We start from the raw sequence: 16,102 nt of genomic DNA, 5'->3' as shown, positions 1-16,102 counted from the left end.
CCTTTCCTCTGCACCCAGGCCAAGGACACCCCTATCTATTTTCTGTCACTAATGATTGGATTTGTTTTCCTAGGGGTTCACATACATTTGTTATCATTCACATGCAGGTTCATGCTGCCTGTGTGCAGTAAGTCAATCACTGTGCTGACAGATTTTGCAAAACAGAATTTATTCATGAGGCAGCCAAGTGAAGACGTGTGAGAATAGGTCTCAAATTCACTTCCCCAAAGATAAGGCTTAGGGATATTTATGGGTTAGAGAAGCGAGGTGGTCTAAGGCATGGGGAAAGGTGATTGGTAGTGGGGAAAAAATGAAGTAATCAATGATCTATGCAAGTGTATTTAGGGATTATGGAATTTCGTAGGACGTATGTTCAGAAAATGTTACTGTTAGCATGATCTGTAGGTGGAGTTTTTGGCCTTCTGACAAAAAAGTCAAAAAGGCCACCTCTCAGGCATTTGCATAGGCCCAATTAAAGCATCAGTAGTTTCAACTGGTTTGAACCGGACAGGAGCTGCTCCAAGTTCCTGAAAAACAACTGAAGCAACCGTTACCATGGTGACTTCTAAATGTTATCTACAAGGTAGCCAGTGAAAGTTAAGTTTCAGCCTTCAGCAGTGTGGCCTTCAGCTACCATGACCTTCAGCTTTATGAAAAAATATCAAAAAGCAAGCAACCACAAGCAAGTAGGGCAGGCTGTTTGGCAGACCTAATCAGATTAACCCTTTGGTTTCCAGTGGAGTCATACAGAATGAACTCATTTATGCTTGGCCTCTTCGACTAAGAATAACATTTTTGAAATACAATCATGTTGTTGCAAGTATGAATATTTAGTTCCTTTTTATTGTTAAGGAGTATTCTATTGTAGAAATACACCACAATTTGTTTACTCATATATTTGTTGTGGTAGGGAACCTTTAAGGTTGCCCACAGTGATCCCTACCTCCTGGTATTACTCCTTTGAGCCATCTCCGGCATTGAAAGTGGGCCATAATTAATTACTTGTTTCCAACTATAAGACATTTAATAGCAACACTTGGCAGTGAGTCTTTTTAATTTTAGCCATCATAATGGGTGCATAGTGGTAACTTGTTATTTTCTTTTGCATTTCCCTTATGACTAATGATGCTGAGTATCTTTACATATTTTGCCATTCAACAAGTATTTTCTTGTAAAATGTCCATTTAAATCTTTTATTCCCTTTAAGAATTAGGTTGTTTGTATATCGAGTTATAAGAGGTCTTTATATATTTCAGATACAAAGCCTTTGTTGGATGTACGTTTTGCAAATAGTTTTTTCAGTCTGTGGCTTGCCTTTAATTTTTGCAATGTTGTATTTCAAAGAGGAGAAGATTTTAACTTTGATGACGTTTATCAGTGTTTTCCTTATGGTTCATGTCTTTTGGTCCTGTGTAATAAAACTGTACCTGTTCCAAAGTTACCAAAACCTTATCCCATGTATTATTCTAGAAGTCTTATAGTTTTTGCTTAGCATTCTGGTCTGTTACCTATTTCAAATTAATGCTTGTGTATGGCATGAGATAGGAGATGGTGTTCACTTCATTGTTTAAATATATATTTTTAAAAATCTAGTTATCTCAGCAGCGTTTGTTGAAAAGACTTTCTTTTCCCTGTTGAACAACTTTGTGTAGTCTTAAAGCAATATTACGCTATCTTGATTGCTGCAACTTGAAATCAGGTAGTGTAATTATTTCAACTTTGTTCTTGCATTTCTGTTAAACTTATTCCTAAGTATATTCTTCTCTGTGATGTTATTATAAATGGAATTGCTTTCTTAATTTCATGTTCCAATGATGCATTGTTAGTTAATAGAAATAAAATTGCTTTTATACATTGATCTTCCTGATGGATTGACACTTCTATCATTATAAAACATCCCTTACAAATGTCACTAGAGAAAAAGCTTTTTGTACTAGGTGAACCTCAAGTCAGTTCAAAAACAAGGAGTCTCGTGAGTGAGATCTTCCAGGGAGCCAACAGATGGGTCCAATAATGACAATTCTTTGGGAATTAAGCTTTGTAAGAGCTCCAGCTCTGTTCTGCAACTCTGTCAGCTGTCAGGCTTCACCTTCAACATGACCCATTAGTTTCTTAAGTTATGCCAGAGCTAGAGAGTGGAGAATGGAACTAGGGCAAGTTAAAATGCCATAAAGCTTGCTATTTTTATTGATTCAGCCATGTTTTCTTGAATAAATATTTTCTGGCTAGCTATAAGCCTTTGGGTTATGTCTATAGTTCTGAAAATGTTGATTCTAACCATTATTGCCATTATCCTTGTTGATATTTTGGAGGAGAGAACTTTTGGTGGTTGTTACTCTGCCATTTTCACTGACATCACCCTCCTTGTTATGTTATGTTATGTTGAAAACTAGACATTTTAGATAATATATTGTAGTAACACTGAATATTGATCTCCTGTGGACTTACTGTTGGTGTTGCTTGCTTGATTGTTTAGTGACTTGGCTAGACTATTTTATTGAAGTTGTCCCCCACCCCCTAGCAGAAAGCCCATGAGGTTGTTCTTGAACTTGAGCATGTGCACATGAACTTGAGCTTGTGCACAGTCATCCTGAGATGACAGTGGTTTTAGTAGGGCTATCTTTGACTATCTTTTTCTATGATCACACCTGTTAGGTTCACTAATTGCCTGCTGATAGAGCTCTTGGTTTTCGCAATGCCTTAGAGTATACATTGTTCTATAGCCTGATCCATTTAAATTTCAGTCCCTTTGGAAATGTAGTTTTTAGGGAAAGTCTTTGAGGTTTGTTCTAATCCCAGGAGAAATCTTCTTTACTATTTCTTTCCCTGGTTCTCTTTGGTAAACTCAGCCCTAGGTAACTATAAATCTTTTTTTATTTATAGATTTGCCTATTCTGGATTTTTTTTGTGCAAGTGGAATCATGTTGTCCTTTGTGTCTGGCTTCTTTCACTTAGCATACTGTTTTCAAATTTCATCCATGTTGCAGCATGTATCATTATTTCATTTCTTTTTATTGCTGAATAATATTCCATTGTATGGATAGATCACATTTCTTTAGTCCATCCATAAGTTGATGTACTTATGGGTTGTTTCCACTTTTATATTATTGTGATTAATGACACTATGATTATTACACAAGTTTTTGTGTGTGCACATGTTTTACTGGTCATGGGTGTATACACATGAGTGGAATTTTGGGGTCATATGATAACTCTATGTTTAACTGTTTGGGGAACTATCAGACTGTTTTCCAAAGTGGTTGCTCCACCAGCAGTGTATGAGGATTCTAATTTCTCCACATCCTCCCTAAAATTTTTTAATGTCCCTTTGCTTTAACCATTTCACTGTGGTAAAGTGGTATTTCCTTGGTTTTAACTGGCATTTCCCTAAGCCTGATGTTATATGCGGGTTTTCTATAGATGCTTTTTATCAAGTTGGTAAAATTCCTTTTTATTTATGGTTTGCTGAAATTTTTTTTTTTATCATGAATGAATGCTGTAATTTGTCAAATGTGTTTCAAGTTCTATTGATATTGTTGGGGAGGACAAACTTTTCTTTTATCTTCTTAGGTTCTGTTTTGGGGCCTGTGAATTAAACTGACAAAAGACAGGCAAACAGGAGAAAAAGTTTGCAGTTTTTATTGATGTTAATACTTTAAGTTTTACTTGTGTGTGAGCTTCATAGAAAACAATAAAAAAGGAAAACAAAAGAAATGAAAAGCAACAACAAAAAAGAAACGAATAAAACAGAAAGAGTTAACTGGGGATACAAAATCAAAATGTGTGTAATATTTAAATTTTACATGCATGGGGCTTCATAGAAAAGAAATGAAAAATTTTAAAAATGAAAAACAAAAAGAAATTTAAAAAAGAGAAACAGTTAATTGGGGACACAAAATGTAGACAAGAAAATTTTGGCGCAAAGGGGAAAAAGAATAGATGACTAAAGAGTCAGAGAAAAAAGAATTGGTGGAGTGATGCTCTTGAGAAGGTAAGATTTCGCATCTAGTGTGCAAGTTAGAGATTTGACCTTAGATAGGAGTAAAAGCATTCATCTATGTGAATTAGTGGCAAGTCTGCATATTCTTTTGTTAGTTCCCCTCCAAATTCATCTACCTAATACAGGTACAGAGAAAAGTAGTGTCTTATGTTTGACCAGAGTTGTGTTTTTGTCAATGGTCTATAACCAAGAAAGACAAGGGTCAGTAATTGAGATGGTCAGCAACCCAGTGATTACAATGATTAACACGGAATTTCAGCCCTGTAAGGAGAGGAGAGAGGACATCATAGGTTTGAGTAAATGTGATAGAATCAATGAATGGGAATTTGCAGTGGGAATGAAAGAGTGTTAGAATCAGGATACTAAAATGAATAAACTTAAAGTTCAAAGTGCTCAGAGATTGGGGTGCATTACATTTTTTAATACTGTTCCTGATATTTTATTTCTGGTTGTTCACTCCATTTCCCAAGATATTTGTCTTATAATCTGTTGTATTTGTGGATTTGTATATTTCTACTTGTTATGCTCTCAACATCTGTTTTTTTTTTTTGAAGGAGTTTCACTCTGTTGCCCAGACTGGAGTGTGCAGTGGCATGATCTCGGATCACCGCAACCTCCATTCCCTGGGTTCAAGCAATTCTCCAGCCTCAGCCTCCCGAGTAGCTGGGATTACAGGCACCTGCCACCACCCCCAGCTAATTTTTGTACTTTTAGTAGAGACTGGGTTTCACCATCTTGGCCAGGCTGGTCCTGAACTCCTGACCTAGTGATCCACCCGCCTTGGCCTCCCAAAGTGCTGGGATTACAAGCGTGAGCCACTGTGCCAGGCCACATTTGTGTGTTTTAAGGATATAATATTATTAGGTTCAGACGCATTTAAAAGTAATTACAATTTTCTTATTTACTTAGCCATCACTTTTTTCCTCCCATGCCTCAGCTGTTGGGGGTCTTTGCCTGATGATGTGACACAGATCTTCATTTCTGAGAGGTCTGAGTCATCCATGGTACTGCCTGTTCATTTTAATTGCTGTAGCTTTTCATTACCTTTTAGTGCTGAACATAAAAGCACCAAGGGGAACCCAAGAAAATCCTGAGTTGATTCCAAATATAGCCCTCCCCCATTCCCTCTTTTATAATGTAGCTGCATCTGATTTCCCCTTAGTAATCAGAGTAAATCACCTCAGCCAGTAACATAATCCCCTACTTGACTGTTGTTTCTATGGCATGAGGTATTCAAAATGGCCAGGTGGCAGTCTTATCTTCCTATTCAGTGGAACCACTCATATGATCCCTGATGGAAGCATTCCTCCTTTGGGAACTGACACTTCCAAATCAGCAGAGCTAAAAGTGGCAAGAAGAAGAAACAAAAAGTCTATGAGTTGGCTGTTAAGAAGTCCTAGTAAGAGAAGTAACTCCCTCTTCCACCCCTTAATTCCTGGACACATGTATTCTATCTATGGGGGAAACAGCACCACATAATGGTCTCTGTTTTAAAGCATATATTGCAGCATTTTAGATAGAACTCCATCCTTTCAGGGTGTTGTCACGCAGGGGATTCCTGATTTTTCATTAAGTCTATCCACCTTTCAATTGTATCAAGCACTTTTGGGTGATGGATTATATAAGACCAGTACTGAACTGCCTTTGATGTGAAATTAATTGTATGATCAAAAACAATGCTATGTGGAATACCATAATGAAGTATGTGGCATTCTGTGAGTCCACCTATGGTGATGCTGGTATAAGCATTATGGATAGATAAGGTAATCCATACCCTGAATATGTGTCTATTATGATGACAAATATCTGCCTCCTTGCCATAATCTGGATGTTTGTGTCCCATCCCTCTCACCAAAGTCATATGTTGAAATCTTAATCCCCAAGGTAATAATATTAAGAGGTGAAGTCTTTTGGGAGATGATTAAGTCATGAGGGTAGAGCCCTAATGAATGGGAATAGTGTCCATATAAAAGAAACCCAAGAAAGTCCCCTTGCTCACTTCACCATGTGAGGACTCAGTGAGAAAGTACCATGTTTGAACCAGAAAGCATGCTCTCACCAGACACCGAATCTGCCAGCATCTTATTCTTGTACTTTCCAGCCTCCAGAACTATGATAAATATTTTTTGTTCTATATAAGCTACCTTGTTTATTGAATTTTTTTATAGCAGCCTGAATGGACTGTGACACACATCCACAGTGGAAGAGGTCCAATGTAACTGTCCTGCCACCAAGTTGCTTGCAGGTTTGCCCAGGGAACGTTGCCATATCTGGGGCATAGTGTTGTTCTTTGCTATTTGTCAGGTTAGGACCTCACCAGTAATGGTAGCCGGATCAGCCTTCACTACGGAAAGTCCATGTTTCTGTGCCCATAAGACCATTGTGCAAGAGGTGGGACAGATGGACAATTAGATTGATTGTCATGCACAGAAAATGTCCCCAGTGAAAAGTAGTAGTCTTACTTAGACCTCTGGGATTATGGGATAACATAGCACACTCCAGTGTAGTATATGTTGCCTACAAAATCCAAAACTTACCCACCAATCACTGAGCTTCTTTTTTCCAATGATGTAACAGGTGCAGACAACACATACAGTGAAGCACAGATGGGTATATCCAACCTGCTACAGTACATTGACATACAAGAGAAAAACTGAAGTGTAGGATATAGAGCTATACACACCAACGTAGGTAAATTTCATGATTATAATAGTTGAGTGGGAAAAAAGTAGCATAAAAGTATGTACCAAATAGTAAGAAAAACTTGTCAAGCTGTGTGTGTGTGTGTGTGTGTGCATATATTGTATACACACACACGTGAATAGCAAAGGTATCCAAAAGGCAGCTGGATGTTGAAGTGGAGCTCTATTTAGTTTCAGACTTAGCTAATGCTTCCAAAATTGGTACCAAGTGCTTCACATCTTGCAAGGAGTTGCCTGACTATCAGTGGAGGACTGGTAAAGAAGGCAATCACAAACAATCATGTGAGCTCTGACCACTCACCCATGTGTGAGTGTGTACTCACATTAGAGGATCTGGGTGACTTGGAGAGCAGAGAGGCCCACTTAGCAGAGGTTGAACAGTGTCCTCAGCTTACAGGAAGAAAATACTCTTCACCTCAAACTTCCTGGAGTGATGGCACTTCACAGGGGCCACAAGAAGGCCTTGGATCATCTTCTCAAAAGATAGAATCACAAAGAAATTTAAACAGGAAGTAAGATAGCAGAAAGAGAGGAGAGGAGAGAAAGGGGAGAGAGGAAGAGAAAGGGAGAGAGAAAAATAGTATTTGGTTTGGTCTGGAGTATTCTAAAGGAAGTTTTCTCAAGAGATCTGTGTGGAGGCCTTATGTCAGGGAACTGTACGGACTTGAGACCTAGCGACCTAGCGATTTAGTCCCTGAACAGCCATTAAAGCACTCACTGAAGAAAACAAAATCAGATTTAAACAGCTGCTAAACTCCATCCAGATAAGGGAGATGTTTACTGACCTGGAACTCTTGCCTTTCCCCCTATTCAACAGACCCTGGTGGACAAGTATTTGCTGAAGGGGAGGGGTGCAGATGTTGTCTGAGTACAAGTGGAAGGGTCACCACCCTTTCCTACTGCAGGCTGCAGCCCGGACCCAGCCTGAGCTGGGGGAAGCGAGAAGCTTTGATATTGGAAGATTAGAGTTGTGATGATTATCTTGGACAGGGTGTACAAATTACTGAACACTGACCAAGTGGAATACTAAGGTCACAAAAGACATATTCTTATCTAGCAGTGATCAAACAATGTGTAGGGCTAACTCTAGGATTGATAATAGGGAGCAGAGATGAAAGAACCCAGCAGAATGGACGTGGTTTGGACATTGGGAGGGGTTATGGGACAAAATAATTTGAATTTGGCCTCTACTTATTTTACACAACAGCCATACAGACATGAGAACGACAAGTCCAAAATTCAGAATTGAGCTTACGTGAGAAACAAATGAAGTCCTTTAGTTTTAAGTTGCATTTATTTTATTTGCTGGGAGGTGAGTAAACAGGCACTTCCTCTACTGTTACCTATACATTTCTGTATTGCTGATCTACTTCCCCAATACCGTGGTTTCTTCAAAAATATCACTTTTGTCCAATAACTCTTTTAATGGCAACTGAAGATGGTACATGAGCTCCGGCCCATGTAATCTACCAGTCTTACCATCACCCAGAAGCATCTGGCCTTATACAGTGCTGGAATGGCCTGTTGAAAAGTCAATTGTAGCATTATGTAGGAAGCAGAAATCTTCAAGGTTGGAGGGCTGTCCTATAGGATATGGCTCTAGTTCTGGACCTGTAAGCAACCTATAGTGCCATTCTCCATTGCCAGGATGGGATACAGAATGACTCTCCCCACTCTTATGCCCCCCAAAAAATGATTCACAGATTTTTCCCCTTCCTTCTCTCCAAAAATAGGACTTGGATAGTTTGGAGGCTAAAATATTTGAGCTAAGATGCCTCTTCTTTGGAAAATATCCACAGTTCCATTATCTTGGAAACTGACATTTACTTCTTGTCCCCTGTCCATTTTCAAGTCTTTGGGTAACAGAAATTGGGGTTGAGAAGGGGTCACTGTCCTGAATGGGTGAGTGATCCAGGTGACCAAGGGGAGTTTGGATTGCTGCTTCCTAATGTGAGAAAGATGATTCGTTCGGCACCTGAGGGGATTCACTGGGGAGCCACCTAGCACTTCCGTGTCGAGCTGTAATGTTCCACAGAAAACTGATGCAATTCCATAATGGTACCACTTCCAAAAATTCATATATTTCAGCAACAAATTCCTAGGTTATTCCCGCCAGGTACACATCCACCCACCAACATTTCCAGGTGCTGACAGAGTATAAGAAATTAGTTTCATAGGGAGATAAGATGACTTTTCCTTCACCCATTCCATGAGAATGTGTAGGAAACTTTCCTGTAACCACTAAAGTTACAATTTAGGACCCGTGTTTTATTATAATCAAATCGACCTCAAACTGTGTGTTATGCAAGAGTATTTTTTTCTCTGATCAAAGTAACAGTGGGTCCTGGCTATGGAAAAAAAGTGGTGAATTGGTTAGGTTATTCTCAGTTTGTTCAACCAGATATATGCTTCTCTACAAGGCTATGTTCCAGAATGCTGATACCATGGACCGCATCACTTTGGCTTCCTTGCTTTCTGGTTAGTAGATGATTTGAGCAATGAGAGACAGCAACCAGAAATGAAAGAGTAGAAGAAGAGAGTGTCTCCTGACACCGTGTGCGCACTCTCCACTCAGCCTCTAATCCCTGGCAGTCAGCTGCGTCCAGATTTCCCCCTGAGGAGGCTACGTATGGCCTCCACTAAGATCTGAGAAAAATCTCTTTAGGAGAATCTGGCCAAATCTCATCGCTCTCCTGTAGTCACTCCTCTTCTAAAATTTATTTGTGAGTCTGACTTCTGGGGACACAAGTCAAGCCCATTAAGGGTATGCTGAGTAGCCACAACCTTCCAGTAAATTTGAAGTGTAGTGGATTTTCCTCTTGAGAACTCAGCACACCATGCAGTTCCTGTGAAGTGGGCTTCCTGATCTCCAACCCACCCAGACTTCCAGTGTGAGTAGACACCCGCAGGTGGGTGAGTGGTCAGAGGTCACATGACTGTTTATGATTGCCTTCTTTACCAGGGCTCCATTGTTAGGCAACTCCTTGCAAGATGGGAGCTAGTTGGTATCAATTGTTTTGGGGCACTAGCCAAGTCTGAGACTGGACAGAGTTTCACTTGAATGTGCTGCTGCTCTAGTTTGGATAACTTTACTGACTATGTATATATCCAAGTACTGCTTGGCACAGTTGAGTAACTATTTGGTACATAATTCTGTGCTACTTGTTTTCTCACTCAGTATAATAGTGAGATTTATCTGCATGTAACTCTGTATCCTAAATTCTGTCTCTTCTGTTGTGTGGCCATGGAGTGTGGGAGGTTGACTGTTATCAGCCTCTGCTCCTGTGGCTTTGGCTCCTTCTTGCCTTACCTGCTGCTTTTTCAGCCTCCATTCCCCACCTCTTCTCCACCTCACAGCCACTGTTTGATGCTGGACTGCAGGTAAACAGTCACCAACGCAGGAGTGTCCAGGCAGCATTCCCCACAAAAGTGCACCCAGGAGGCCCCTCTACCTGGCAACCTCTAACTCATCCCCTCCATCCTACAGCCAGCTGCATCCTCGGAGGAGAGGTTGGTGGCTCCTTTTCGGCAATGCTGAATCAGAGCAGGGACAGAGAAGGCGACAGGGACAGAGAGGAGGGTGAAAAGGACATAGAGGGGTTAAATTTTCTACCCCATAAAAATCTGAGCCAGGTGCAGTGGCTCACGCCTGTAATCCCAGCGCTTTGGGAGGCTGAGGTGAGAGGATCACGAGGTCAGGAGTTTGAGACCAGCCTGGCCAACATGTGAAACCCCATCTCTAATAACAATACAAAATAAATTAGCCGGGCGTGGTGACGGGTGCCTGTAATCCCAGCTACTCGAGAGGCTGAGGCAGGAGAATCACTTGAACCCAGGAATGGGAGGTTGCAGTGAGCCGAGATCATGCCACTGCACTCCAGTTTGGGCGACAGTGCAAGACTGTGTCTCAAAAAAAAAAAAAAAAATCTGGAGGAGACCTGACTGAGGGGCAAGATAACAATAAGCCTAAGCCTTAGATGTAGGGGAGGGGACACAGGAAGGGCCTTGGGGAATGCTGAACAGGCTGTGGGAACACAGGGAATTGGAGAGGAGAGGAAGTGAGGCCAGAAGGGCTGCTCACAGGCTTATTTTGCATCTTTAAAGGACATTAAAGGGCAAGAGAGATGCTTAGAATTTGTGATGGCTTTAGTAAAGTAAAAATAAAATCCTGGCTGGGCACGGTGGCTCAAGCCTGTAATCCCAGCACTTTGGGAGGCCGAGACGGGCGGATCACAAGGTCAGGAGATCGAGACCATCCTGGCTAACACGGTGAAACCCCGTCTCTACTAAAAAATAGAAAAAACTAGCCGGGCGAGGTGGTGGGCGCCTGTAGTCCCAGCTACTCGGGAGGCTGAGGCAGGAGAATGGTGGGAACCCGGGAGGCAGAGCTTGCAGTGAGCCGAGATCGCGCCACTGCACTCCAGCCTGGGCGACAGAGCGAGACTCCGTCTCAGAAAAAATAAATAAATAAATAATAAATAAATAAATAAATAAAATAAAATAAAATAAAATAAAATCCTAAGCCCTCACCAGCAAAATTGACCCTCCTTTGGCCAAGGGGATCCTAGAAGAACCTTAGAACTGAGTTCCTGGCCATGAGTAGATTGTAGTCAGACAAGCCTCATTATACTCCCTCTCTTTTATGGTTTAGACATAACTCATCAGCATTAATGTTCAAATAGACATCATAATAAGGACAGAACAGACTTTTTGAGGCAATAAGATACAAAGTTATAAACAGGATTGAAGGATGTCAGGCAAGGGTTAAGTCATGCACCCTTATGCTGAAAGAATAAAGTATGTTCCCACTGCCACAAGCTTTTCTTTTTCTCTAGCAGTTAAACAAGCACTGACCTAGAGATAAGCAATATTGAAACAATTGCAACTCACTTATTGCCAGATGCTGACTAACTGACCCTCAGTCTCCTGTACCATAGCCATAACTACAGCTTTCACTGGGCAATAGATTGATTGCAGTAACTCTCTCCTAATAAGAAACCACCGACCATGGACTGGCTCTGGCTGGATTATAGAGATTGAGCACTTATGTGCCTACGTGCCCTGAAAGATCTGTTGCTGTATAGGGCCTAAATGTGATACAGTTAAATGCACCCCAAGGTGAACACGAGTGGTATGTTACAGGGATGTTTCTTGAAAATGAATGTGTCAGATCCTCCTTGTGAATATTCATAGCTCCTCCTGTAACTTGTAGAATTTGTATGTTCAGCCAACCCATTCAGCATAAAGCTCCTGCCCCAACCCTTCCTCCTTCCAAGTGCCAGTCTGTGGTCTTGGCCAGAGGCACTCTTCCCAGCCTGTGGCACGGCTGCTGTGTAGGCTGCAACCCTGTCTAAGAAATAGAGTCTCCTTCTCTCCTTTTATAAATTTATACATTGTGATTTTACATAAGTTAACACTTTTGTGGTTCACCTTATGTAAGTTTCATCTTACTCCTAACTTGAGCTTGCCAATATCCACCATTGCTCTGACCTCTTTGCTCTCCCTGTCCCCCCTTCACCTTTAGCTGTCACTTCTTAGTGACCAATTGCCCATATAATTCCCATTTCAGGTTTCTTGGAGTGAGTATCTGACTTGCTCAGCACATTCCTTGGGACAGAGCTTTTTGAATGGAAGCCATCTCACATGTTTTGTTGAACTATTGGGTGGCTTCCCTTCATGAAAATTAACTCTCTTTGAATGGCTGTGGCCTGAAGGTTTGTTTGACATGCCAAAAAAAAAAAAAAAAAAGCCACCAGGACATTCTACTTTCCTGGGGACAGTTAGCAGGGCAATTGCCTCTGGTAGGCTCTGTGGACATGATATCTGCAATGTTAAAGCATACCCCACACTCCCAGCCCTGGTGTTGGTCTGCTCTTAAACAATGTCTTTTCACTAGGACAAGCATTAGGTTTTAGAGGGGAACACCGGGGCTGTCTCTCCAAAATGGCTAGGGAGAAGAGTCTTTGCTCTTTGAATGCCAAGTACTACATCACTACGACTTCACAGTGTTTTTCAGTTTGATGGTGGGGGACATCTTTTGTGCAACATGATCTCACCCTCTGCTCCGTGTCTGAGCACCCCTGCACTGTGTGTTAGGATGAACAGAAGCCCCTTCCAGTGTAACCCAACTAAGCCCTGTCAGCAAACATATATCCAACCCAAAAGAATGAAATGACAGACTCTGTTTTAATGGCTCAAACATGGGAGGAGTTTATTGTTCTAATTATATTTAATTTCTCAAAATTCTGGGCAGGCCTCAGCACATAAGCCACATGACTTTTGTCCAAAGCCATGTTCACCCTGGAGTTGCTTTATGACAGCATCCATAGCCACCTTGACAGGTCGATGTCACTTCTGTGCCTGCCCAGTTGTCTGTTGATTAAAAAGACCAGCACATTTTTGGTGGGCTTCTTGCATTTGAAGGACTTGTCAGGCTTCTTGATGTTCAGCGCAAGCTTGTTGGCACTGGCTTTTGGGAGTTCTTTATCCATGACACAGCGGCTCCAAACAACCTCAGGAAGACAGCTCAACAAAGAAAGCCTGAAAAAGATGGTGAATTCCAGGTAATCAAGTGGACCTGGGACCTCTTCTTCACTGCCACACACCGACACAGCCACATATTACACGCACGTGCACACACACACACACAAACACACTCAGCTACCAGCAGTAGTCACAGGCGATTGCTTTGGGCCATCTTCTGATTTGAAATGCCAACTATATCATTTATTCAATCTGTCTCACACATGGGGCTGTATAGGAGCCTGATGGGACCCGGAACATTAAGGACACACTGTTGCATCAACCCGATCTTCATCTGACACACACAGACTTGTTAGATTGCACTCGAAGCACTAGCTTAAACTCAAGCGTTCTTATATCCACACTAATTTTAACTCGATTTTATGTTGCTTTTTTGCAGAGCTGCCTTCTTCTCACCTCTGTCTCCTTTGAAAATCATTGGTGAAGCAGGTATGGCTCTTACTCCAACCCCCTGTGTAAGAAATAAACTGTACATTCTCAAGCAATACCTAGTTCTGTTTCTAAGGCCCATCCTGCTGAGTTTCCATGTAGGGAATGTAATCTCAGTGATTTAAAGATTGTACTCACCTCTGATACCTGACCCTATCTCACCCCCAAAAATGCTGTGTGGTATTTTATTTGAATCTGGCACAATGCCAAGGCCAGGGGTGGATGCCAACTGTGTTCTCAATTTTGGGCTCCCAAGAGAGATTAAAGGACTTGCCCAAGGTTACAGAGAGGTGAGACTGGAACTGAGAAAGCCTGTATCTGAAGCCTTGTGCTCCTACCCACTCCTCTATAGTGTCTCTGTATCAGTTTGAACAAATGACTCTCCCATACCCTCCCCCGATTACCAAACAGGGTTGGGGTTTATCAGATAAGTTAGTTAGGTAATGGCACAACAGGATGCTTTATGATCTTGGTATATCAGGCTATTTTACCTGTCAGGCCACTCAGATTGCTTTTTAAGAACGATCTGGACCAGAGGGTAAACAGTAAGAGGAAACACGCTTTGGCACTCTTTCTCTTTCCCTGAGTCCCAGGGCCTTATTGGTTCGGTACCAAGTGAAGTCATGGTTACTATAGTGACTCACAATTGCCAACAGTCTGCAAGATTCAAATGCTGGCCACCATCACCTGGCTTCCTTCTGGTTCAGGACTCAATAGGGTGAGGAAATTTGCTGGGTGAGGAAGGAGGTATATCCTGTGGCTGGGCGCCATCTGCGTGTCTCTTTCCTGGATGAAACACTCAACTATCCTGACCTCAGAACTTCTTCCTGGCTTGTGCAGAATTCCTTCGTTAAAATTTCTTCTTTGTGTAGATTAATAGCACCCACTGCATCTTGCCAGGTTCCCTGGGTAGTGATCAGCAACTTTGTCTGCCATGCTCCAATCAGGGAATTAGTCTCAGGTCAAATTTCCCACTTACTTGTCAATCTCTGCATCCTGCCTTGGTCATGACTCTGCAATTACTCGCTTCTATAATACACAATTCATGTAAATGGAGTGTTTATTTAGTCGCAGAAATTAAACACTGCAATTTGACATTGCTGTGTCTCACACACCTAACCCCGTCCCAAAGCTCAGTGCAGTGGAGCGCCACACTTTCATTATGGGAAACTAGGATGTAGGTAGGCTTTTAATGCTTCAAAAAATCTATGCTAAAACTGGTCCAGTTCCTTGAGACACACTCATATGTCTCAAGCCATAGTCCCTTCCAAGTCTCTGATCTAGAATAACTATGTTGTTGCCATTAAAGTGTGACCCGTGTGGGTATTGTCTAGATGCAGGACATGATTTTCCAGGCTATCCAAGTGTATTAGTCAGGGTTCTCTTAGAGGGACAGAACTAATAGAATATATATATATATATATAGTATTCACTTACACGATCACAGGGTCCCACAATAGGCTGTCTGCAAGCTGAGGAGCAAGGAGAGTCAGTCTGAGTCCCAAAACTGAAGAACTTCGAGTCTGATGTTCGAGGGCAGGAAGCATCCAGCAGGGGAGAAAGATGTAGACTGGGAGGCCAGGCCCGTCTCAACCGTTCATGTTTCTCTGCCTGCTTTATATTTGCTGGCAGCTGATTAGATTGTGCCCACCAGATTAAGGGTGGGTCTGCATTCCCCAGCCCACTTACTCAAATGCTAATCTCCTTTGGCAACACCCTGTAGGCACACCTAGGATCAACACCCTGCATCCTTCAATCCAATCAAGTTGACACTCAGTATTAACCACCACAAGTCTGCCCCTTGTCAACTTGAACCCATATACATCTCCTGAGAGCACACATAATCTTCAAATAAAGACAATAATAAGGTCATAATTATGTCTAACATAATCCAACTATCCTTCGTACAACCGGAAACGCACCAATCCCCAACCCAAATATTATTACATAAAGTTAACAATACTAAATGCTGATATAAAGTCAATAAATCTTATGTCACATGATAAAGGAAAAGGAAATAAAGATATTTTCTTAGTGCAAGTGTATACATGCACAAACATGTTTTTAACAAAAGAAGGAGAAAATAATCATGACAACTACAATTCTCATTTCTGTAGCTGGTCACATGGTCGTAGCTAGTATTGATGACTATCTTCTTCTACTACCCATTCTGTATTCCCTTTGCCTTCAGCAAGCACCTCCGCAGGTCATGGTTTTTTTCCTGGTGGAGTGACTGAAACCTTCATTCCTGAAGGGTCTGGGTCATTTATAGTCCTGCCTGGATTGGGCTGTTGTAGTTTCCCATTGGCCTTAATCACAGGGCATGGTAATACTAAGAGACGCCCTAATGGATCTCCTGTATTCCATGCGTACACTTTTTTTTTTTTTTTTAAACAGAGTCTTGCTCAGTCACCCAGGCTAGAGTGCA

The 16,102-nt window shown here is 41.6% G+C and overlaps 1 protein-coding gene across 1 annotated transcript; it reads right to left on the bottom strand.

Annotated features, from left to right (window-relative positions):
• Nucleotides 1-12,886: 12,886 nt before the first annotated feature.
• On the bottom strand, nt 12,887-14,196 carry LOC126946449 (embryonic testis differentiation protein homolog B-like). The gene is made up of 2 exons (XM_050776744.1): nt 14,166-14,196; nt 12,887-13,242 (listed from the first exon to the last, which is right to left on the bottom strand). Exon 2 carries the CDS (start codon nt 13,191-13,193, stop codon nt 13,014-13,016), a length of 180 nt encoding a protein of 59 aa, XP_050632701.1. The 5' UTR covers nt 13,194-13,242; nt 14,166-14,196; the 3' UTR covers nt 12,887-13,013.
• Nucleotides 14,197-16,102: the final 1,906 nt, after the last annotated feature.

This window comes from Macaca thibetana, chromosome X, assembly GCF_024542745.1.
Source record: "Macaca thibetana thibetana isolate TM-01 chromosome X, ASM2454274v1, whole genome shotgun sequence".
NCBI lineage: Eukaryota > Metazoa > Chordata > Mammalia > Primates > Cercopithecidae > Macaca > Macaca thibetana.
The sequence above is the reverse complement of the archived record's forward strand: the minus strand, read 5'-3'. Positions and strand labels throughout refer to the sequence as shown.